The sequence below is a fragment of the Haliotis rubra genome, unplaced genomic scaffold (genome assembly GCF_003918875.1).
Source record: "Haliotis rubra isolate DU_JTF1 unplaced genomic scaffold, ASM391887v1 Scf956, whole genome shotgun sequence".
In the NCBI taxonomy this organism is placed as follows: Eukaryota; Metazoa; Mollusca; class Gastropoda; order Lepetellida; family Haliotidae; genus Haliotis; species Haliotis rubra.
In genome coordinates this window covers 329,973-353,981 of record NW_025767697.1, presented here as the reverse complement: position 1 = coordinate 353,981, position 24,009 = coordinate 329,973, and the positions used below count along the sequence as shown (strand labels likewise).

The 24,009-nt window shown below is 39.7% G+C and overlaps 1 protein-coding gene and 2 long non-coding RNA genes across 3 annotated transcripts; 1 reads left to right on the top strand and 2 right to left on the bottom strand.

Annotated features, from left to right (window-relative positions):
- Positions 1–1,281: 1,281 nt before the first annotated feature.
- On the top strand, positions 1,282–10,564 carry LOC124265005 (cell wall protein DAN4-like). Its single transcript, XM_046699797.1, has 7 exons — positions 1,282–1,675; positions 2,261–2,557; positions 7,303–7,620; positions 7,841–7,996; positions 8,379–8,498; positions 9,184–9,265; positions 10,030–10,564. The coding sequence occupies exons 2-7, from the start codon at positions 2,485–2,487 to the stop codon at positions 10,235–10,237; spliced, it is 957 nt and encodes a 318-aa protein (XP_046555753.1). The 5' UTR covers positions 1,282–1,675; positions 2,261–2,484; the 3' UTR covers positions 10,238–10,564.
- A 9,033-nt stretch (positions 10,565–19,597) lies between these two features.
- LOC124265010 lies at positions 19,598–20,822 on the bottom strand. Its single transcript, XR_006895315.1, has 3 exons — positions 20,647–20,822; positions 20,236–20,323; positions 19,598–19,657 (listed from the first exon to the last, which is right to left on the bottom strand). It is a non-coding gene; the product is annotated as an uncharacterized LOC124265010 (long non-coding RNA).
- A 1,185-nt stretch (positions 20,823–22,007) lies between these two features.
- Positions 22,008–23,565, bottom strand: LOC124265011. Its single transcript, XR_006895316.1, has 3 exons — positions 23,296–23,565; positions 22,777–22,827; positions 22,008–22,205 (listed from the first exon to the last, which is right to left on the bottom strand). It is a non-coding gene; the product is annotated as an uncharacterized LOC124265011 (long non-coding RNA).
- Between the last annotated feature and the right edge of the window lie 444 nt (positions 23,566–24,009).

Sequence of the window (24,009 nt, the reverse complement as noted above, 5' to 3'; positions counted from 1 at the left end):
TAGGAATTTAAAATCGAAATGAATACCTTTCAAATTTGTTTGGTTGAACCATTATGCCTTCAATACAGAGTGGTAGGTACTGTATGTTCTTCATGAAAGTTACCATTTGAGGGAAGTCACCGGTAGGCATTTAGAATTTGTAAAAACATGAAGCCATAAAATTCATACAATACTAAATATTTCCACAATTTCAGTGCCTCTTCTTGTCCTGCTCCGCCATCACAATACATGTTATAGTTTACACGTGTCGTACGTAGTAGCTCCAGACACATGCGTTGGGTGTCACTCCTGACTTTAAAATATTAAATGAAGGTCGATTTATGTCAATGGACCATTATTTCTGATAACCTTTTGATTCTGCTTATCACACAGTTATGATGTACTTATCATTCATAGTTTGTGTATGAACTAACGATGAGGCGTCAGCCGATTATCTACGTGATATTATCAATACTGGTACTGGCATTAGTCAGACAGAAGCTGTGGCCAGTATGTTCAATAATTCACAGTTTGCGATTAGCAGAGTATGAAACAGACACCATCAAACCCAACATCTTGACGATTTTATACAATGAACGACTGTGTACATGTTGTACAGAAAGTGGAAGTTCTGTTTCCGAATTTCTATATTGCTTGTGTGAGTGTTACTCAGCTCTAAGAACTATGTGTCTCAAACAGGATATGAAGTTTAAACTATAACGTCCCTAATCAAACATATTTCATCTGAGGTATTTGATGTTCTATATAACCAGAAGACACACACACACACACACACACACACACACACACACACACACACACACACACACACACACACACACACACACACACACACACACACACACACACACACACACACACACACACACACACACACACATATATATAGTCATTGCGCTAAGAGAAACTTAATCGATTACAGACATGCGTAATTCATGTAACCAAACATTCCCTGTATTTTGCCTTTATACTGAAAAAACTTTCTGTCTGTCTATTTACCTAATGGAGAGGTAAATACCAAGACACACTTATGATTAAAATTACCCACTTCACTGTCGTAAGCGGATCACGCCCAGCCAATCCACCCACCCACCCATACGCACGCACACCCCACCCCACCGCTTCACAACCACGCACCCCACTATTGTCCAAATTCAAACGAAATACTAGTTGAATCAGGAAGCAAATCTAATTAATGGACTGTGACGCTGTGTGTTATGACAAGATACACCCGGCAACATGCTCTACACACTTAGTCACAACACACTGATTTCACTTCCCTGTTCATACCGGAGACCTCCGGGGACGTGTACCCATGCATTTACCTTTTTTTAGTTAAATTGTTTCAGGTGTTCTCGAGTACATAATGGATTCACAGGTACGGAAATACACGAAGATGACCTAGGAGAGTAATTATATGCAAGTAGGCTAGTCACGAACCAACGAAGGTTGTTGCTACATTTCCCATGAACTCAATTGTGGATGTGTGAATCTCAACGAGGCAACTACATATTGAATATGAATCCAACAGTTTAACTTCAGGGTTGAATAGAAACGATATGTTCTGTAAGCTTGACGTACAGAGAGGACGCATTTAACTGCTGTTGACTGAGATCTAGCAGCCATGCGTGTTGAAAGAGCGTTTGTAATCTATCATTTCTTCTTGCTGTATACGGTGAGTAATAGCACTGACAGACCTGATTTTCTATTTCAGCATGCTGTGTAATGTGATTTTTAAATGTCGCATTATGTACGTGTGATGTGTTGTGTGACTGACGCGCAAATGTCAAAATCTCTTCATGTCCCTGAATTTTAATGCGCACAAGCCGTTTTAAACATTACCTGTGCTATGATACCTACCTTGAGACACCATCTATAAGATAGTCCAAATCAGACTTAGACTCAGAAATGGCATTTTTGTATTGATACACACTGATAGTTTATCTCTTGGAAACTCCATTTCACATTTCCGCTGCATTAAAGCCATATGCATCGCGTACTTATCAGTATATGTACGCACAAGTTTTGTAAATGGAAGGATACTGTAAATGTACGCGTTTCATGTTTTAGATTCATACATTATGATTTTATATGTAATGTCTAATTTGAGCCATACAGAATATCATGTTTTAAAGATGAAACTACATCTATATTTCTCGTTTATTTCACAACAAATAGGGTTTTACCTTCAACTGGAACAATATATTCAAGTATATTTTGTCAAGTATGTTTGACTGAACGAGTTTCAATATATTCAAAGGTGTCAGGACTGGAAACAGATGTATAGAGGATTTGACAAAAGTCTTTACAGTACAGCTTCAGTGTTCTGCCGGTGAATGGATACATGTCGTGCACGAGGTGTATGGGGATGGAGACGCAGCAACATGTCGTCTGAAATCTGCTCAGTCGTGTAGTAAGCTCTTTGCCAGCAGCCAGTATGGCCTGATCGTCAGTTGTAATGGGAAGCAGTCATGTTATGAAGCAATGCAGGTACAGACCATCAACAACTGCAATATTACCGATGCTGCTGCTGAAGTAAATTACAACTGCATCAAAGGTGAGACATCAATATGGTATACCTGTATCAAAGGTGATCATTGGACAAACCTGTAGTAGATCTACGTATAAACACTGATTTATTTAATATCAGCCACAGAGTCCATTATAGACATATTATTGTAAATATTTACCACAAACGTCATAAACGAATGTGTAGATGTTGAATGCACAGCCAGATATCAACTGCAGTATTACCGATGCTGCTCAGTGCTGAAGTAAAGTACAACTGTATCAAAGGAAACTTTGGTCGTTGACGGGGCATTACCTGACTGTCAGTAAGACACAACTGAAGAATGACGGTATGTCTTCCCCCATCAAGTGCAATCTCTTAGCGAAAAACGTGTGTCGCCACTGGGCTTACGAATGTTATCTTCGGCGACATGAGCAAATCTTTATGAAAGTAACCAGAAATATTTATTTACTAACAATTTCCCCATTAAAGAAATATTTAACAGGGTGCTGTCAGGCTTGAATATTATTGGCCTCTATTGCTGTCAATCTCTGAAACAGATATAAGTGAATGCGTCAATTGTAGATGCTATATAATCTAGAAACGTACCATCTGTCTCTGTCAGCCGTATGTTAACAATAGTTCGACTGATTGAAACATTGATCAAATCCGATGTAGCCATTGTTTTATGGCTTACAGACTGAAATTCATAATTGTAAATTATTCGCAATTCGCTCGTCAGAGATTACGACATGGCTATTTTTAATCTTTTTGTTACAAAGTTCATTAATACACACTGACGGGCCGACAGGTGATACCTGTATATAAAGTCAAATCCTGATGAGTCGAATGCCGGTGTATAGTAACCATGCCTGTCGGTCCCGATCTTGTTTTCCAAATCTTGTTTTAAATAACTGGACCATTCTCTTGTTGTGCTTCGTGACATTACAAAACAACACGCTCAAGTAATGTCGTACTGTCTTCATCATATACATTATCATCCATGTTGTGTCATCGGATCCGTGAAGATCCAGGTTAGAATAAAATTCTTATTCATAAGTTGGAAACAAAGGCACTTGCAAACAAGCAAGATCATCAAATGTTTTGAAATACAGTCATGTCTTGAAGCCATAAGTGTACAGCGTACTAGTATTAACTACTTCAATGTGACCAAAGCTACTGCTGAAGTAGAGTACAACTGTATAAAAGGTAAGTCATCAGTTTAGTATTCCCATATCATGAGACAAAAGTTTAGTAGATGCATAAACATCGAATATTTTTAATGTCAGTCACAGCTTCAATAATACAAACACAAATACATACACGGTGATACCTTTGTTTTATTTGTTACGTTTCATGTTATTTTCTGCATGTTTGGTTTGTCAGGTTTTCGTTCAAAGACACGAAAATATAGAAACATCCACTCGATGAGGGCGCTGTTATCTCATAAAAAGGGCCCATCAGCATGGACAAGTGATTATGACAGTAAAATATAAATATGCTCGAGCTGGTCCTAGATGGAATACATACTTGCCTTGGAACACGCACATGCATTTCATAAGTCGAGGCGCCAAAGAACAAGGTGCACGTGTGAAAAACTCAAAGAACATATTTAACCTGGATCTTGCATGACCGACGGACTCGAGGTCGAATTAACCATTTCGGCGATTAGACATCAGGTCCTCGTGATCTAACGCATACTTAGTACTATCTCAAACTGACATTATCAACAAGGAACGCTTTAAATAATGCCAGTCAGTGATTCATTTATGCCTACATGTAGGCGTCAATATTTAAACCCAGTTGTCATTTTTATGCATTATGTTACATATTACGAATCATGGTACATTGCGTTTTCGATCAAGGTTTTGATTGTCACATTAAGTGGTTTAGTGCAGTGGCAAAGGGTGAAAATAGATACCTGTAGGACTAAAGCATGAAACTTTGCAAAGTGCTGGGAAATATCATGATAAAACATATTTTTGTGGTGGTGCCCGATGTTTTGGGCCCATTTTCCGAAAACTCCAAGATGGCGTCCCAGAGGGCCACCGGCAATCAAAGATTTCCAATTCTATCACTATATGACTTACCCCACTGGATTAAAGCATAAAACCTTGCACATTGCTAGGGAACATCGCAATAAAACATATTTTTGTTGTATGCCCGAATCTACGGGCCTATTTTCCGAAAAATCAAAGAAGGCCACCAAAAAAAGAAGTCCATCCAGAATGGTCGCCGACTATGACAAATCTTAAAACGTTGCTCGTGCTGTAAACCACTCGTTTTAACAGACTCCATGAGGTACACGAATGCATCGCCTTATCTATCTGCAATCTAATTGATGTTTCCTCTGAAATACATGACAGGTGGATCAAAATTTGAGTTTGCCTTAAGGAAGTCTGCTGATCTGTATAAATACTCAGTGTAGACTTTATTAGAAATGGGAAAATAAGGGATATATACAACGGCCATACAAAACATTATCAAGGACGCACGGAAATCATTCACGAATTTGACCCCTTAAAAATCCGCCTTTAAATTAATTTTCGCCAACCCATACTTGTTGAAAGAAGTGACTGACGGAGTCGGGTGATAAGGTTAGGTTGACAGAAGTAATCTATCCCATGTACCTAGACGATGCTCATGATGTCAATCACTGGATTGGTCCAAATCCTACAGACCGACGTTATAAAAATGTAATATCGCCGAATGATAGCTTAAACAGCAACTAAAAAAAATATAAAAAATGACATTTTATATTTGATTTTATAAGTTAAACCATGAAAATATTTCAAACACATGAGTACAGAAAGGTTATCTACAAGAAAGAATGATATGTATGTATATCAGTGCACTAATTATAGATAGAATCGTGTGTATCTACGTATTTCCTAATTAATTTCGGGCGGTGGGGTAGCCTAGTAGTTAAGGCGTTCGGTCGTCAGGCTGAACACTCAGGTTCGATTCCCCACATGAGCACAATGTGTGAAGCCCATTTCCGGTGTCCCCGCCGTGATATTGCTGGAATTTTGCTAAAAGAGGCGTAAAACTAAACTCACTCACTTCTGATAATGTCTAACGTTCAGCGTTATTTCACTGACGACGTATTACTATCGTAATGCAGTGACGTCAAGGGTTAATACATGTTGTGACACTTTTCCCCTTCCCCGTTGATGGTAGCATTGCGCCCCATGCATCTGCACACTACTGGAAGTACATACAAATAGGTACCCCTCTAAAAGTCAGGGAATAGGAACCGCCATGTCGTCGGTTTTGTTTACATCGGCATAAAGGTCAATTTATTTCATTAAAATGCTTTTTGTCAAACATTCGTTTGGGCAAAGATTAACAGATAACTCATTCCTGAACACATACATGTACAGTAAATACAACCTGGTACCCATCTAAAAGCCAATATGGAAAAGGAACCGCAATATCGCCGGTTTTGTTCACATCGGTATAAAGATATAGTTATTATCTATTTTTTACAAGATCTAAACACGAATGGTAAACATACTTGGGAATCAGATGTAAGATGGTGGTTATTTAACTCTGGATTTTCTCATGTATGCCTCCCAATGATGTGGGCAATGAATCTGTTTTATTGTTCAAATGAAAAGAATACTCACTGATATGTATCAACAAGAATGGCACAACTCTATATGGACTTCAAAATATCCATTTTTCTAATGTTAAGTCACAGCTTGTACCACAGCATGTGCCGCTTGATTTCTTCTGGCTCAAATGAGTTGCTGTATATCGGCTTGCTAACTGGCGTAACGTGAGCTAGGTGGTTTCAGAGACAATGTCCTCGAATAATAAAAAAAATCGTATTAGGTCGAATTTTACGTTGGTTGAACGAAGTTTCACCATAAGCTCAATGTGGCAGTTATCAGCTTACAAAAGAAAAAAATAAATATATATATATTTTTGCTATTATTCTAACATATGTACAGCGCCGATATCCAGCCCAGCTTCAAAAAGGCGCTTTGTTTTTCTCCTTCGATCACTGGAATTCAATCTCAACGGCACGTCGTATTATCAATCTCAGCTCCCTGGGGATCATACAGCTCTTGCAGCCACTAGGCGCACCGAGTTAATGTTGCTTTCCCGTCATTACGAGGTACCCATTCACAGCTGGGTGGACTGGGACACACAGTCACAGTACTTTGTCCAAGTTTACTGCACGTTGCTGTACCCGCAACTAGGTGTTTGCACGTATTCATGGGGACACCATCTGGTCATCTACCAACGGATTCGTGGGTTCTTTTGCGAGCACTGGGTTGTGTACTGTACACTAGGGGCTGTGACAACACTGAAAGAGTCTGCACACAAAAGTGACTCCAAGGTTTTTACACCCGGTCACAGGAGGGCTCGATCCCGTCACCTCAAGCTCGCTCGATTACTAGCGTGGCGCCTTACAAAGCTCGCCCACCACGCCCCCATATATGTTTAACGTCTTTGTTTACTTAGATTGTTCTACACTTGTACACTTTGAACAAAGTCTTTGAATTCGATGCTATATATGTTGATAAAAATGTCGTCCATCAGTTCACTATCCCGTGTGTAAGCAGACGTCGTGGCATCTGAGGAGTACTGATGTGGGGTGTCCAGAAAAAGGTAACACGTACTTGTTTTATCAAAATTGTTTGAGTAGGTGTGGCTGCTGTCATTTTGCATTTTACTCCAAATGGAATCAGTTTCGGATGATTAATACATTTGGTATCGGAAGGAACAACAGTAAACAGTAAACACAACTATTATTATACTTGTCCCATGTACCTGTGTTTCAGGTAGTATGAACATGTGTAGTCCAGTCACAACAACAGTAAACGGGTCGGTGTACCTCCATTCCCCCGGCTTCCCTGACAGTGTCGGTGTGACCAGCCGCTGTGTTGTTAGGATCACAGGGCAGACTATACTTGTAACACTGGTAGAGGAGCGGATGAGGGGGTCAGGGATGCTTAACATCTCAGGTGACGGGAGACAACTCTGGACAAACGAGAACGCGAACCAGTACAACAGGGTATTACCTGGACAAGCTGCCGAAATAGTTATAGTCTACGATAACCATGATCAGGATGGATCAAATGTATGGATACGTGTTGCAGGTAGCAATCATTAATACACTGATGCCAAAATCATATTTAGCGTACTGTATTCACAGTAATGCATTTTGCGCCCTATTCCTCCTTAACTGAATTACATATGGCCCTTCGTGGATCTATTTTCTGCTGAATTCCCACCACTTGCAGAAATCTTATCTATTAAAAGTAAACAAGTAACTCGGACCTGGAGACTGCTGTAACCATAAGTTGTTCATAAATTCAGGTCAAATGAATATTACGGTCACCGGAGAAATACTGGATGCATCAACCACACCTACATCAACACAGCAGCCGCCACGTTCACAGAGTACATCCGGTCCAAGTACTTCGGACACACCAACAACTGAAACAAAGCCACGTGCCCAATCTACAACTATTGGTGAGTGTACTCTGGCGTTTTATAGCCCTCATTATACGTCAAACGTTTTCAGCTGCTTACAGAGATATTTGCTCCCATACAAGCATTTATAGTGCTTTTGCCTGTGTGAGTGTGAACATCTCTGAAGGGCATGGTTCATTAACTTGTGTGGTCAACCGCTATTTGAGTGCCATGTTTTCACTGCGGATCGACATCAATGCAATTAAAGTACCTTAAATAATGCATCTACATCTTTTCATGCAAGGATGCACACTTATATTTAACACATTTAAAAAATGTCCGCGAAAAGATAATACATAAATGAAAAGAAACCAAGCTCCCATATACATGATTTATCTATCTTCCTTGGAACTGCATCTGATACAAAATTCACAAATTGCAGCGTCCTTTACGACCGTTACATCTACGAGTGGACAACCTACTCGTTCGACAGGGAATATAACAACACAGTGGACTTCAAAATCAACGATGGTATCAACAACAGTTTCAAGAACAGACACAAGTGAGTATACGCAATTACACGCATTTCTTCGCAGTATGTACACACTATATTCGTCTATTGCTTGTAACTACATAGAGACGTTATGTGGCAGTTTATGTAGTTTCATGTCGATATAGTGAGAACTACATCTGATCAAAAGGGTTTTAGTACAAACCACCACAACTGAATCACTGTTCTAGACATAATTGGCTCAACCATATCCATACAATAATAGATGGGTTGTAATACATTCAGTCTTTGCCTTATAGGCGTGAACACAATCAAGCACCCAGTCGTACACTTTGCAACCCAGCTAAGTACCTCTTGATCTCTTTATCAATAATCAGAAAAACAATCACTTTACTATGTGGAAAATATAATATTTTGTGTGGAAGTATAAGTCCAAAACATTCTCAACAAGAATCTTTTTGTGCATCCATATATACAGTTTGGGGTACACAGCTTGAAAAAAAACAGTATTATAATGCCAGAGAACGAAAGCTATAGAGTAGTTGAGTGGGTTATAGCACTAATGTTCTTTGCAGAGATAATCAAAGCCAACATCCGATGGCCACGAATCCAAGATTCTCCCAAATCATGATCGTTAATATTAAACAAGCCCAGTGAACTGAAACATACGCGAGCTGACGTCCTCGCGTATTTTCTGCACATATTTTCTGAACGTATTGCAATATACACGTTTCAGGCAACAGTGAGGATATTGTGACAGCCTTGGCTGTGGTGTGTGGTATTCTGGTGCTCATCATTGTAGTCCTCGTCATATACTTGTAAGTACTTCATATTGTCTTTAATGCACATATCAGACACAGTAACACTGTTATAAGGTTAAAATGCATCTTTTAAACAAGAAAAGTATCCACAAACCCATTATTCAGAATTGCGGTTATTTCGTGATAGAATTGATGCTATCACTTCTAGTTAATTAATCAAGGGATATAGAACATGATAACTGGAAGTACAATAATCCAAAATACCCTTAAAGTATTAGTTAACGGTGAACCAACGATGGGTAGTTTACAGTAATTCTCCGATTACGAGGTACAACATGAGACCATGGAATGATGTAACTTTAAACGAAACGGAAATATTGTATCGGGACATGTGACAAGGGCGGAGTAGGCTCGAACACCTTAAAAATTTACCGTCAGCGCTAGCTGTCAGCAGAACGTTCGGTTCGCGATCGTTGTAGTTCCACGTTTGTTAAAGAGCTTGCCCTGTCCTGTCCAGTCCCAGCCACCTTGTAATGAAGAGAGGGATTGAGTAAATATTTAATTATTGTATGAAATTGTTAGTGTGGACTCCCGGTCGTCCGACCCTCACTCCTTGACGGTAGCACCCCCAACGGACCAAGCGGGTGCAGAGCTTGAGCTTACATTTCCCCTAACAATGTGCAACAGCCATATTACTAGGTAAATGTTAATAGGGTTTACTGACGCCCAGTCGTCAGATGCGACAACACTATGGTATTTTGTTGTACTGTCTGCTGTTGAACATATCAGTTGTGTATATTGTCAAATATTTATCACTGCAGTATGGTGGTGAAGCCATTCAGAAAGAAGCATGACACTTCATCGAATACTGGAACGTCTGTTGAGCATGGTGAAACAAATGTCTACGATGGAATACAGCCTAATACAAGCGTGGCTGGTGACGAACATAACTACGACCGCATAACCAGCAGTGAAGGACCTTGCTATGCCAACTCTGTCAGTGGAAATGATCCATATGTTAACACCTAGACGTTAGTGCTACTCAGTCGCAGTTATATATGTAAATCATTATGTACCTGTATCGTCACTTTGAAATCAATCAAACGTTCTTTATAAAAGTGAATAAGTGCTTATATAGTATTATTTAAATCTAAACGTTCCTTTATACAATATTTCTATAAACGTTGAAAATATGTTTGATAGTCCACATTATGTTCGACAATATTCACTACCCAATTAGTCTTACTTGTCCTTTATTTAAATTATCGCCTGATCAGTCAGCATGCCTGATGAATGCAAACGTATGTGCTTATTTTGTTTTACAATTACTTTACAATAAATGTCATATTCCAGTGACGTATCCTTTTCTATCCATACTTTTAGTTACCAATTCAACTTAAGAAACTGTTTTAACAACAAACAGGCGCACACGGTGCTTATTTCCAACTAGTATTATGTCGAAAAGTCCGCTTCCTTTGACACGAAACAGTCTTGTTACTGCGGACGATGACGATATGACGAAATGTTCTATTATAATGCAGAAATTCTGTGGAACTAATAACTACAAGCATCACGTGAAATGGTTAATCCGTTCACAAGTTCGGTTATTTGTGTTTGTGTGTTAGTGTTTGTTTTCTGAAACGTATTTGGTCATGAACAGCGGTTTGAGCATATACATGTTTTTTAAAACTATATTGTCTAGATGTAGGCTTCGTAGCAATAGTGTAGCATGAACTAAGGCCATCTGGATTCTTCCTCGGGGCCTAACCAATCACAAACACGCTTAGACATAGGGTTCTCCAGGAATTACATATATTCATACACAGCCGGGAAACTTCATACCACACACGTGCGTCAATAGTGTTTCGATTCGTAACTCCGAAACTATTGGTGACATAAATGTTGCTACATGCATATTAGCTGCTGTAATCAGATATTGTGCATGAAATAAACCACCAGGTGTGTACAATAAACAATATGTAAATGCACAGCCAACACTTTCCTGGTCTGATAACGCGAATGGTGCTTTGTCCGTACTTGTACCCTGATTTTCCTGTAAATATCACAACAAGGTAAATGGCGATTTTATCACTCAATATGAGCCAGTCAGTATCAACATTTTCCCCAATTGTTTTGTATACAGTCATGAAAGTAAAACAAATATTAAACACAAACATCACAAACATGTAGGCAGTTCAACTAAACAGAGCAATAGGGTCTACTCCAACTAAATTCCAGGTTGTCAGTAATGTTGGCATTTGCAACTGTTTGGAACTGTTTTAAACACGGCAGTCTCCCCACCAGATATCTCAATGCTCCACTGAGAATATTCGGATCTATCCGTTCAACCACAACAACTTTATTATTATTTTTTTATTATTGGATATTTATATAGAGCACATATCCACGCACCAGTGCATGCTCAAGGCGCTGGTATTTTGTTTCCTCGATCATTGGATGTCAATCTCAGCGGCACATCATATTATCAATCTCAACTCCCTGGGGATCATACAACTCTTGCTGCTACAAGGCACACCGAGTTATTGCGGCTTTCCCATCCTCACGGGGTACCCATTCACAGCTGGGTGGACTGGGACACACAGTCACAGTACTTTGTCCAAGTTTACTGCACGTTGCTGTACCCACAACTAGGTGTTTGCACGTATTAATGTGGCCATCATCTGATCATATACCAACGGATTCGTGGGTTCTTTTAAGTGCACAGGGTTGTGTTTTCACTGTACACTAGCCCGGGATTGTGACGCCTTACCACTCGACTGTATCGATACACTTTAGATAAGAGTCTGCACACAAAGCTGACTCCAAAAAATGATGAAGAAATGAAACTTGGTAGATTTGTTCTACAAACCTTCCTATATAACAAACTAAATGTCCCCTAAAATCCCATTTGAGCTAAATCCATAGTGCACGTGGAAACATGGCTACCATATGCAACCTTTTGCTAACCTAGAAGACCAATTGTGCTTGATAAAATAGTAACAACTTCTTTATTTCTGTACATAAGTACATAAATGTTTGACAATTGAGTGAATATATCTCAAAATTGTTGACTATTATTTCAGAAAGAACTTCTTTCGGTTGAAATTTGATTTTTCTATATGTTTTTACCCTTGGGTGACACAAAGACCTATAGGTATAATGATAAGGCTTAGATATGTCCAAAAGATCTTGAAGTGTATTGTTCAATGTCTTTTTCACCACAAACCACCAATTATAACTAAAAAAACCATATTTTTTTACATTTTGACTGAAACTGAAAATTTGCAATTCTTTGGCATTTTGAAAGGACAATAAATGGCCCAACAATTGCAATAATTTGATTTTCGACACCGAAAAACCAAGCAAGTGAAATTTAATAATTTCATAAAACACATTTAAGTAGCCATTTCCATGCTTTAAATAGAGTAATCGCCCTTGGATACTCACAATTTCAAGAACATATCATAACTCAACCTGACAGTACCTAAAAATAACTGATATTCTGCAGAATACCAAGACTATCAAACACTATTTACAGATTATGTAACAGGGCATCTTCAAACACGTATGATTAAAGAGGCCGCCATATAGCTGAAATCTTGCTGAGTGCGGCGTAACATTAAACTCACTCACTCACTATGATTAAAGATCTAAAAAGACAATGTTCTTTTCCTTGTCAGTCTGGAGGACGTTGAAGGCTGTGATTCAACTTCACTCTCATCAGCGTCTGTTTCATCAAATGGTAGTTGGAGAGCGGAAGGTCGCGGGTTCGATCTCCGACCGCGTCATACCAAAAGACGTTAAAATATGGTACTTGTTGGTCCCTGCCTGGCGCTCGGCATTAATGGGTACAACAAGGACTGGTCGGCTCGGAGTCAGTATAATGTGTCTGAGTGGGGTATTCATGCTTCACTGCGGCATGGTATCTCAGTGGGCTAGCACTATAAAACCAGCTTAAGTCTGGGCTAGTACAAGCATCCGCACATACACATACACACGCATGCACGTCGTCATATGAGCGAAATATTCTCCAGCGCGACGTTAAACCCAATTTTACCTCACCTCACCTCAAATGGTAGTTCATGATCTTCTTCATCCTCCTCTGCAAGGCATACTGTGTTTTAATTGCTGCAACTACCGTGACAATATCCACACAGACGCGAACATTCCAATCGTGACTTTCTGCACCCACACATACGCTCACACCCTGTTTTACAATTGCATTTGATCATGTTGATCAATGTCTCTGGTGCTGGGGGGTCACGGGTTGTTACTGGTTTGAGCTGGCCACAAACAGTTTGCCATCCGCAATCATTTGGTGGAAGACTTCTTCCGATCCATTGCTGCACTTGCAGACAAACCTTCAGACAATGTTCTCTCGCCGCTGCCGATGTAGGTGGCAAGGCAGATAACTGCATTTGTGTGAGAATGGGACACTTGGTAGCGTCTCTTGTGAAACAATGATATCTGTGCTCATTGAGGTATTTAACAGACTTAAGTGCACCATACAATGCCAGTAAGAACTGCTCTTCTGCAAATGCAACCATATCCTTTGTGGATAATTGATTATATAACTCTTTGACAAGTGGTTGCAAGACCTGTCGTTTTGTGAACAACATGACAGTTTTTTTCTTTCCCTGTCTGTACAAGGCTGAAGTAGTGTCACAACCAGTCATGGCGTGGAGAAAGAGCAACCCCGAAATGAAGCTCTCTGGCAATGCTTGCCGTAACAACGAAATGTTATATAGACGATCAGCAGTCTTTCCGCTCCCAATTTTAAGGAAGTACAATCTTTCTGTAAGACACAAATTGATGAGGAGAACCAGAAGATCAACATCAGTCCCAAAACCAATGGCCTTGTACCCATTATCAGCACAATCAATACCTGTTGGTGCAATGAGAAGGTCAGCATCTGCACTGGCTTGATATTGAGCTCATGAAATTGTTGTGTCAGAGCCTTTATCAAATGTGACTTGTTTTACCATTGGACGGCAAATTATCCTGTTTGATCGTCAATGGTGGTTCAGAATTGAAGACAATATCAGTGCTCAGATATATGGATGCTCTCCGACTCTGTTCAACACCTTTTGTGGACACAGACTCGCCATACCCATCAAACACAATGATGCAATTGTTTCCAAAGTGTCTACTGACATATGTCCGATTAGCATCATAAACATCATTGTATGTTCTGCTTTGGGGCCATATCACTTTTCTCAGCAAGTATCCACCATCACTTATGTACATAGCATCTGGCTTTATTTGCTTGACAAAGAATCAGTGACGGAGTACATGACAGATTTTTCTGTTTTCTCATTGAGTACTCATCGAATGATGATAGAGGACATGGAGAAAGTTCACATTTGAAAAGGATAAAAAGTCATCATCTGTTTTCATGAAGCACAGGATGCGATGAAAAAGCTGCATAGTATTGACAGGAATAACCTCATTCTGTATTCTGATTGAGTTGTTCAGGGCATATAGGGGGAGTACTCCAAAGCTTTTGCCAACTATATTCTTCATAGCAGAATCTCCAATTGCAAGTGCAGAATCGCATGTAATGTATTCTTTCTCTACAATTCCACTACTCAAGGAGACCAGTTCATGTCCTTGTTCAAGTGGAGAACGAGTTGATAGCCATTCAATCAGCTTGTTAACGCCACTGATGTCCCTCTCAATTCTAGAAGTCCTTAGTTCTACGTGCTGGTCAGCACTACAAAATCTGGTTCCACAGAATTCCTCGAAGTACTGAATCATTTCAGTACAACCAGGCATTGGCAAGATCCATTCCGCCAACGCAGTCTCTGTCAGTCCTCGTCCACGAGTGAGACCACTGGATGTCTTCATCGCCCGCATGAGAACCTGTTTAATTGTCATATCTGTCCAGATGCCAGCCCACATCTTGTCACTTCGCCTGACAGTAAAACCACCAAACCTGGTAAAAGCTTCAAATTCACCCTTGGGCATAATATCTCCCAGTTGTGACATCTGTTGAACATACAAATGAGCACTTCTGGCATAAGCAACATGTCCTGCAGCATGAAAATATGGTATCATCTTGCAGGCAGCATGAAGATGAAGATCCCAGTCTCTAATCCTTTCAGCTCGAATGAACTGGTGTATCAAAGAAACTTGCTCAAAATATTGTCACCACAACTTGGCAGTTCTGCTTTGAGACGATTCCAATTCCATAACTGCAGTCAGTTTTTCGACAAGGTTTGTGACATTGGCAATTGCTGGAAGTTCATCAGGGATCACATGGTTGGTTTGAACATCCTTATACAAAGTCTTCAGACAAGCTTTACCTGTTTCATCCAGGCTGACCTTCTGCAAGGCAATAACAGCTATTGCTAACTGTACCAGGGTATGTGACCTCAATGCTCTTGCATAAGAGTGATCTGTCAACAATTTTCAGTAGAGTCAGAGGCATAGATGAGTGACCATAGCTCTTTCAATCCACTGCCAACCGACCGAACCCATGAAAGACATAAGGAGACGGAAACCACCAAGTCTGACAACAACTGAAGCTAGAGTACTTTTGTTCTGGTGGGAAGCTGCAATATCAAAAGCTTTCTCATATAGAGGTTGGTCAAATGTCATAAAACATGTTTTCTGTCAATGTTTCCTGCATTTGTCAGCAGAATATGCCAGCACAGAATAATGCGTCTGGATTCGGTGCCTGCAAGTTGACAAATTGCAATGGGATCACTTTGGATACTTCATACTTGTCAACACTATCTACTCCAGCAGTGAGTGTCCTACACTTTCAACCATACTCATCTCATCCAAAGCGTATCCAAACGAATATGCACAGAGCCACAAGAGGTAAGCTTTCTGACATTGGAAATGTCATCAACAGTCAAACCAACCAAACTTTTGCTGACATTGTCTGCTGAAACAGCTGTGTTACGTTTGATAACATCAGATATGCAGACAGAACTACCTGGTGTGACACACATAATTCCACCCATACTATGAAATGTGCCATATCCACCAAAGTGTGCGAACATTAAAATCTGCATTGTCGAATACAAACTGCATGAAGGCATTTTCACCAATCTCATGATCTGCAGCCATTGCAGAATGTTCACAGGAAATAGCCTCATTATATAATGGACACACTTCCAAGGCTGACATTATATCCTGAAGGTGCTTAGATCCATTTTGTCGGTGAATATACACGACAAAACCAAGTTGTATCATAGAAAGAAATGATCTTTCTCTTGCTGCTGAGAGTATTTGGCGACAAATAACAGACGCCTTCCTTTGCTTTGTAGCAACATCACCTTTCTTATCTTTGTTTGTAATCATGTGTATTAGGCACATTCATCATGTGATTATGAAAAGCACCATCAGCAGGAGTGTAATGGTCAGTATCACAAAGCATTGTCCTGATATCCTCCCGTATGATATCCGCACTATGCACAACTGTTCTTCTTCAGGGTTCCCCACTTCTGAGAATACTTTGCATCGGTAACGATCTTGTGGCCAGTATTTCTAATGCAAACTAACGGTTTCCTTCCACGAATACTAGAAATGATAATACCATCACCAAAGTGAGCTAGCAATTATGATTCCAGGGTTTTTCACTACATTCAATCTCACCATCAACATGAAATTCTCTCAGTTTGCTCACGAGATCCTCTGTTGAATACGGACATTCATCATTTTGTTCCAGACATTCAAACAAATCATCAAAGACTTTCTTATAACATGTATGGTGATACCTGGCTTCGGCAGCCACTAAATCTATGGTGCTTGATATCCGTTCAGTAACAGCTCGACCCCACACATCACCACGATATTCAGCCATGTCAAGAATGGAATCTTTGGAACTATTCGTTCGAACTTAAAAAATATGCCTCTTGTGTTTATGTTTTATAGTCTCTGAAACTATATCACAATTTTCTCAACAGAACAAGCAATTCATTTTGAAATTGAAAGTTGACAGTGATGATCTTAAGGTCTTTCGAGGTGAGGGATTCACAGCTGCTAAAATAGACGATTCACGTGTGTAATCTTTGCGGCAGTTTACATGAACTGAAACTGAAGATATTCCAGATAATTGTTCAGCAGTTCCATCTTTGCTCTTATTCTACTTTGCAGTAAGGTAGTTAGACCTCTTGCGACGGTGACAATATCACCTGGAGATAAACTTTTGCTGCATATGATACAACACTCTGTTGGATCCATCGTGAAATAAAACTTGTCCGTGGAACTAGCAGGTTGAAATGTGGATATGCTCCAGTATGTTAAACTATTCGCTGACAAAAAGTCAAACACTTCTTCAATGCTTAGGACCCCTTAAGTGAAAGATGATACTTGATGAGCAATTATGGAAGAAAAGAGCAAGTGGAAGTTTACCGCTTCAGGGAATTGCTTCAGTCATTCGTGGGTTTTTGTGAAATAATTGTTGGTTATGTATCAGTGGTTTTATAATTGTTGCGATTTTCCACGGAAATGAAATTATAATTATAAGAATAGTTATTATATTAAACCTTTCAGATAATGTTCAGTTTGCCATGAAAGTATTGAAATGTTTACTTATCAGTAACCTTGATGAATATAACTGTGATAAGACTCATGCATACTGGTTATTACAAAGCTAGGGGATGGGGGCAACACAATTTTCTGGCTGGTATGCAAATCAATGAAATTTCGAGTTTTGCCATTTTCAATTTATATTTTCAAATTAACTATGTCTTCTAACTATTTGGTACCATTGGATAGATAAATCATACGGCAATTTATTCATGTCTGTATAAAACCAATTAAACTTCATATCAAAAAGTTTCAGGCCACAATTCAGACCCAGGGTCACAGTTTCCTAGAAATCTATTTTTAGAACAAAACGGGATGTGCACATGAGGCAAATGATTATTTTCTACTTTTTAAAGTGTTTTTATATACGTGCACTATAATCCATTATATTAGTCAAATTGGATGGGATTATATTCATAACTAAAGATTTCATGAGCATTTCTGTTTTTAAAACAGGATTTTCTTAGAAGAACAATTATCGTAGGGTATGCATGTTTGCACTTCCTTTGTGGAATTAGCTGAAGTGGGATTTTAGGGGACTTTTAGTATGTTATGCAGGAAGATCCATAGAATATATATGCCAAGTTTCGTTTCTTCATCATTTTCTTCCGACCTTGGCCAAAAATAATGGCTAATTTGACTGGCGTATAAAACCACTTTAGCATCGAATCAATATATATTTTGTTTGTTTCACGATCAATACATAACACAATGGCCATTTGTGACAACGTCATACTGCTTTATTCCCGCATCGAGATCGAGTGTGACCCTCCAAACACACAGTAGTAGTACCTGTGAATTAGGAAGACTAGGATGATGATATAAAAACTCGATATGATTTAAGAACATTTAAGAATACTCTAAAACCATAACTTTTGCCAGCAGCATCACACAAATATCAATTATATAAAAATCAGGAATGTTGTCAGTTATAATATGATATTAAGCTATCGTTATGGAGTAAAGCTAAGTTTCTAAACGTTTTTTCAACTGGACATTCCCTTCGACTTCATGTGAATTATATTCATTGATCATTATCTTGATGAAAATATGGACAATTTTAGACTGGTGCATTTTCAATAATGTTCAGTGTATTTACATATGGCTAATGTTTCTTTGGTCAGTGTCACGTTTGGCAAAACCAGTTTTGATGACAACACTTCCTGGTCAACTAAGCTGAATTACTTTAATTAATATGGTTTCTTGGAACTCTCTGCATCGTCGACTCTTCAAATGTTAAGGTTCCTGGGATCACTGTACATACCAAGCTGCATCGATTCTCAAAGATGCTCCTCATTTGTTACGGAATCGTACTGATGCAGCTTCGAGTAGTCGTGCTCGACCTCCTTGCTTCCCAGCCGACACAAGGCAGAATAGGAGCTTGAAGCAGCATCGGCCAGTCCAGCATGTCCATACCCTGGTATCTGGCGCTTCACACATTACAGAAGCAATGTCATTTCTTTTCCCCGACTGATAGATGTAAAATATTGAGTTGTTTACACGGAGGCAGTTCTGATGTTTCCACTCCCATGTGTCCAAATACTACATCGGACGCTTCATAAATTCTGGAAGTGACAGTTGTCCTGTTTGGGGGATCTGAGTGTGAGCTGAGGACATCGGTTTTACACGGAGCTGGTTATCGCATTTCAATTCCGAGATGTCCATCCAACTCTTCATAGATTCTTGAACTCACTTCTTTCCTTTTCAGCAACTGAGCGGAGATTTTGTGGATAGATTTTGGCAGGGTTGCTGTCACCGTGCGCCATGTTTCTGTCTGTGCTGCGGTGTGCACGGGCGACGTCAGACTCTTCATAGTTCGTAGAATTGTCACAAATCAATCTGTTGGCCTTTTTACGTATTACATCCGCATGCTCGTAGTTTGGGGAAATGTTCTGTTTCGTGATAGTACTGAAATTGAAAACAAGGCCCAATGTGGCTTTCACCTGCTGTTCGCGTAAAAGTGATCAAAGTCAAAATAGGGAGTTGTAATAGACACATGTTTTATCACTGATACATGCAATTTGGAAACATCCTCAACGTATCTGTCACAAGAAACTTTATGTGTCTATATCTGAATATGAATGAAACGAGTCAGTTTCATCGATTTAATTTACTTTTTGTTCAGATAGATAAATCATTTTAAGGAACTCGATTATTATTGAACGATATAAGATCATCTACGTCACCATGGTCTTATGATCTCAAAGGTTTTTGACGCGACAGTGTGTCATTACTGAAACCTTAAATTGGAATTTTTGGGTAGGATATGTTCAAGCGTGTACGAGGCAACTAAAGGGATCGGGTGGACATCTTTTTGACCTTACTGATTATGTATCATAACGTTTCAGCATACTCATGCTGTCAGTCACTGATCTGTCTGGCAAAGATGTGACCATTTATCGGTCGCCTTGACGTAGTCGTCACATTTCGGAGTGTGGTTTATGACACTAACTGAATCTCCTATAAGTGACTACAAACACACTCACCAACATACAATCACGAGAACAAGGCTTGTGATGGCTACCGCTGTACTGGCTGAAGCAGCTGCTACAATCAATACCAAGCGTGGAACATCTGAAACATATGACTTTAATTTGTTATAATATTGAAAAGTCAGTACACACACAATTGTATTACGTTATATTCATCGGTGTGATTGTGTGAAACAAATATTCATAAAGTTTGACGCTGATGGAAGAAGGGAAACACACTGCCGTATATAATATTTCATGCATTTTGTCTTAAATTATGCATCCACCCACCCATTACATCCTTTCTTTACACACACATGCATGCATGCATGCACGCACGCACGCACACATACAGTATGTATGTATGAAATTAATGCCCTCTAAAGCAGTTATTGTGAAAGCTTATATGGATTATAAATCGTTTACCCGCATTCTGTGTGGCAGTTGTCGTCTGATCGCCTGAGAACATTGAGGTGACCGGTTCTAACAAAAAGTACCGAAACTGATAAAAACAGTACCGTAATATCCCACCAGATTTACAGCCATGTCATAAAGTTGTGTGATATACATATAAAAACATACAAATGCGTATTTCATAAATTTGTTCATATACTGAACAGCAAAACAAACGCAAGTCTGGCTTTTTGTCAAGTTTTTGAATAGAAGACAACCGAAATTATCCCTAATCATTTATTCTATAGAAAACACTGTCAATTTAACAGCTAAAAGTTGCTGTTGACATTGAATTGCAATAAGTTCAAATTGATCACAGTCCGTCAAATGGAGATACCCTTGAATGCGAAAAGTGACAGTATGTTTAGTCGCGCGTATAGCCACCTTGAGTTTGCTCACGGGCCGTACAACGTGGCCTCATTGAGTTCACTAGAGTCTGAAAGAATGCCTTAGGCAACTGGTTCCGCTCAAACACCAACCTCTATTCCTATTGTGCAAGTGTGAGTGTTCGTCTACCTGCAGCAATCCTCCGCCAAATTTCGTCCCAGAATGTTCAATGGGAGCTATATCCGGGGAAAGAGACGTTAATGTTGTTGCGCCAGATAATCCATCGACCCCCTTGCTGTGTGAGGGCTGCAAACGTCGCTGGCGTTGTTGACGTGCTAAAATTGGCCACACATATGGCCTTCGGCAGTGGATTCCAGCAGTCAAAAGACGACGCCTAATCGTATCGCTTGGCACTGATCCCCTTGACGCAAGAACTAACGCTGTTGTTACTGTTGCTGCTTGAGTTCGGTTCCTTAGATGAGTGACCCGGATGAACCGATCTTGCGCATGAGTTGTCACTTGTTGCCGTCCGGTACGGCGACGATCAGCAGCAACCCGCTTTCCTGATGACGTTGAGCAGGTCGTGTAATAGTGGTAAGATGACAACCCAATTGTCTAGCTACAGCGGTTGCAGAGCTACCTCCGTGCAACTTTCCAATGGCCATTCCCCTCTGCTCAGTCGTTAGTCTAGGCATCGTTTGTGTGGTGTGTACACCTCCTAGCGTCAATACTGAACTGTTTTTTGACACAAACCTTTATAAAGGATACCTAAGAGTGAAATGCATGCTTTTCATCCATAACCGTCGATGCACGTGCTAACATTATGGTTTGGCTTCACTGTTGGTGTGTTTGTGTGAATGGTTCGTATGGACGTCAAATTGCACGACATTATCTCATCTGGAATCATTACGTCTCTATACCATGAACATTCCATAAATATGAACGCTTACCTTCATGAGATTTCAGTTTTTCGAAACTTGCGTTTCTTTTGCTGTACAGTATATATTTGTTTGAATTCATGCATTTTGATGAAACATGCATTGACAAATATGCAGGTAGAAGAAGTGCATCTATAGACGTGCAATTCCTCCGAACGGGGAATTATTAGCAGCCATTGTGATTGTTTATAAGTGCTGAAAATCGTTTACCCGTAGTCCATGTGGCAGTTTTCGTCTGATCGCCTGGTAACGTTGCGGTGGCTGGTTCTAACAAAAAATGAAATTAAACAAAAACGTTCCGTAACGTTCTACTGGATTCACAGCCATGTGATATAGTTGTTGCAATACGGTGGACTATACATGCATATACATTTGATGAAACATATATATTGACAAAAATGCAGGTACAAGAAGTGCATCTGTAGACGTGCAATTCCTCCGCACGAGCAGCCATTGTGATTGTTTATAAGGGCTGGAAATCGTTTACCCGTAGTCTGTGTGGTAGTTGTTGTCTGATCGCCTGGTAACGTTATGGTGACTGGTTCTAACAAGATACGAAATTACACAAAAACATACCGTAACATTCTACCGGATTTACGGCCAAATCATATAGTCATACAGTGGCATGTACATGCATATAAAATAAATTTAAATATATTTCCCAAATTTGTTTATGTTTCATTAAATACATGCGTTTTGATTCTTTATAAAAGTAGGCGAAAGAAGTACACCTGTTGCCGTGTAATTCCCCAGAACGAAGAACTGAGAAAGCTTTAGAAGGAATCCCTAGACCTACAAGACTTTTCAACACACGCTTGTTGAATGGATGGATAGTTACCTTCAGTCGCAGTTGTTGTCATGGTCCTTTGCTGAGTTGACGGTATCGTCCCTTTAGACAAGAAGTTTAGAAAGACACATATACCTTATGAGGTATCGTGACACTATCGATCTGATATTTCCACCTTAGATGTTGTCGGCTTTTGAAAAGCTTCTACATTTGAACCATTTAATTGACTAGCTGCTTTAATGATAGACATATTCTGGGACAAATTGATAGTTGAAATTCTCAGCTTTCTACACCATCAATCAATCATCATTAGTACATCCATGTATGTACGATACCGTCTTGCTTCATATACCACCAGTGTTGGTTGCTAACTGTGACCAAATGGCACTTAATCAGTGATGAATTCATGATACATTAACATATTCTAAGCTAAAGATACAATCCAGTTTCCCCCCTAAAATTGCGATATGGGCATGAAATCGGTCGATTGGAAAATATCATACGTGCTACATATAATACTGTGTGCACTGATTATCTGCAAAGGAGTAATTACAACTGTGTAAAGTTTACCTGTTGACGAGAGGCTGCCTGAAGTGATGGGATTATTGTAGGTAGTGTCTGTTTGATCCATCATGGTAGATTCTGGATTCAATGGGCGCGTTAATGTGGGCGTTGTTGATGTGATGTTGGCTGAAGTAAAAACTGTAGTATATTTTTTTTATGTACTCCATTCAATCAATGAGTCAACAACATTAGCTGGACCATTGATGTTGATGATCAGAGAATGGTTAAAAAGGCTCTTTGTAAAAATACGCCGGCTGTAATATCATGTTTCCCTAAATACATCAGTGGATGTAAACTGTTTGTCACCAAACCATAAATACCGCACAGTGTACTTAGATCGTACCGCATTGATATCTACGTGTAGATGGGTCCTTAGGGCATCATTATAACAGATTTTTAGCAACCTGTGCCTCTTAAGCGGCAAAATATGAATCGGGGGAGGCTTGGTGAAAGTTGATTGCTTGTCTTGGTTGACACACGTCATCTTATCCCAGTTGCGTAGATCGATGCTCATGCTGTTTTCATAATATCAGTCACTAAGTTGGCGTGCTTGAAGTGCCATCCGGGATTCGAACCCATATCCTCAGAGTCAGGCACCAAATCGTCAGCACATAAAGTCATACGCCTAACCCGCTCAGCTACCGCGACCTCCCCAAAAATGGATGTCTGACAACTGGTAGTCTAGACTGCGGACCATGTGTACCCCTCTGATAAGTGTAA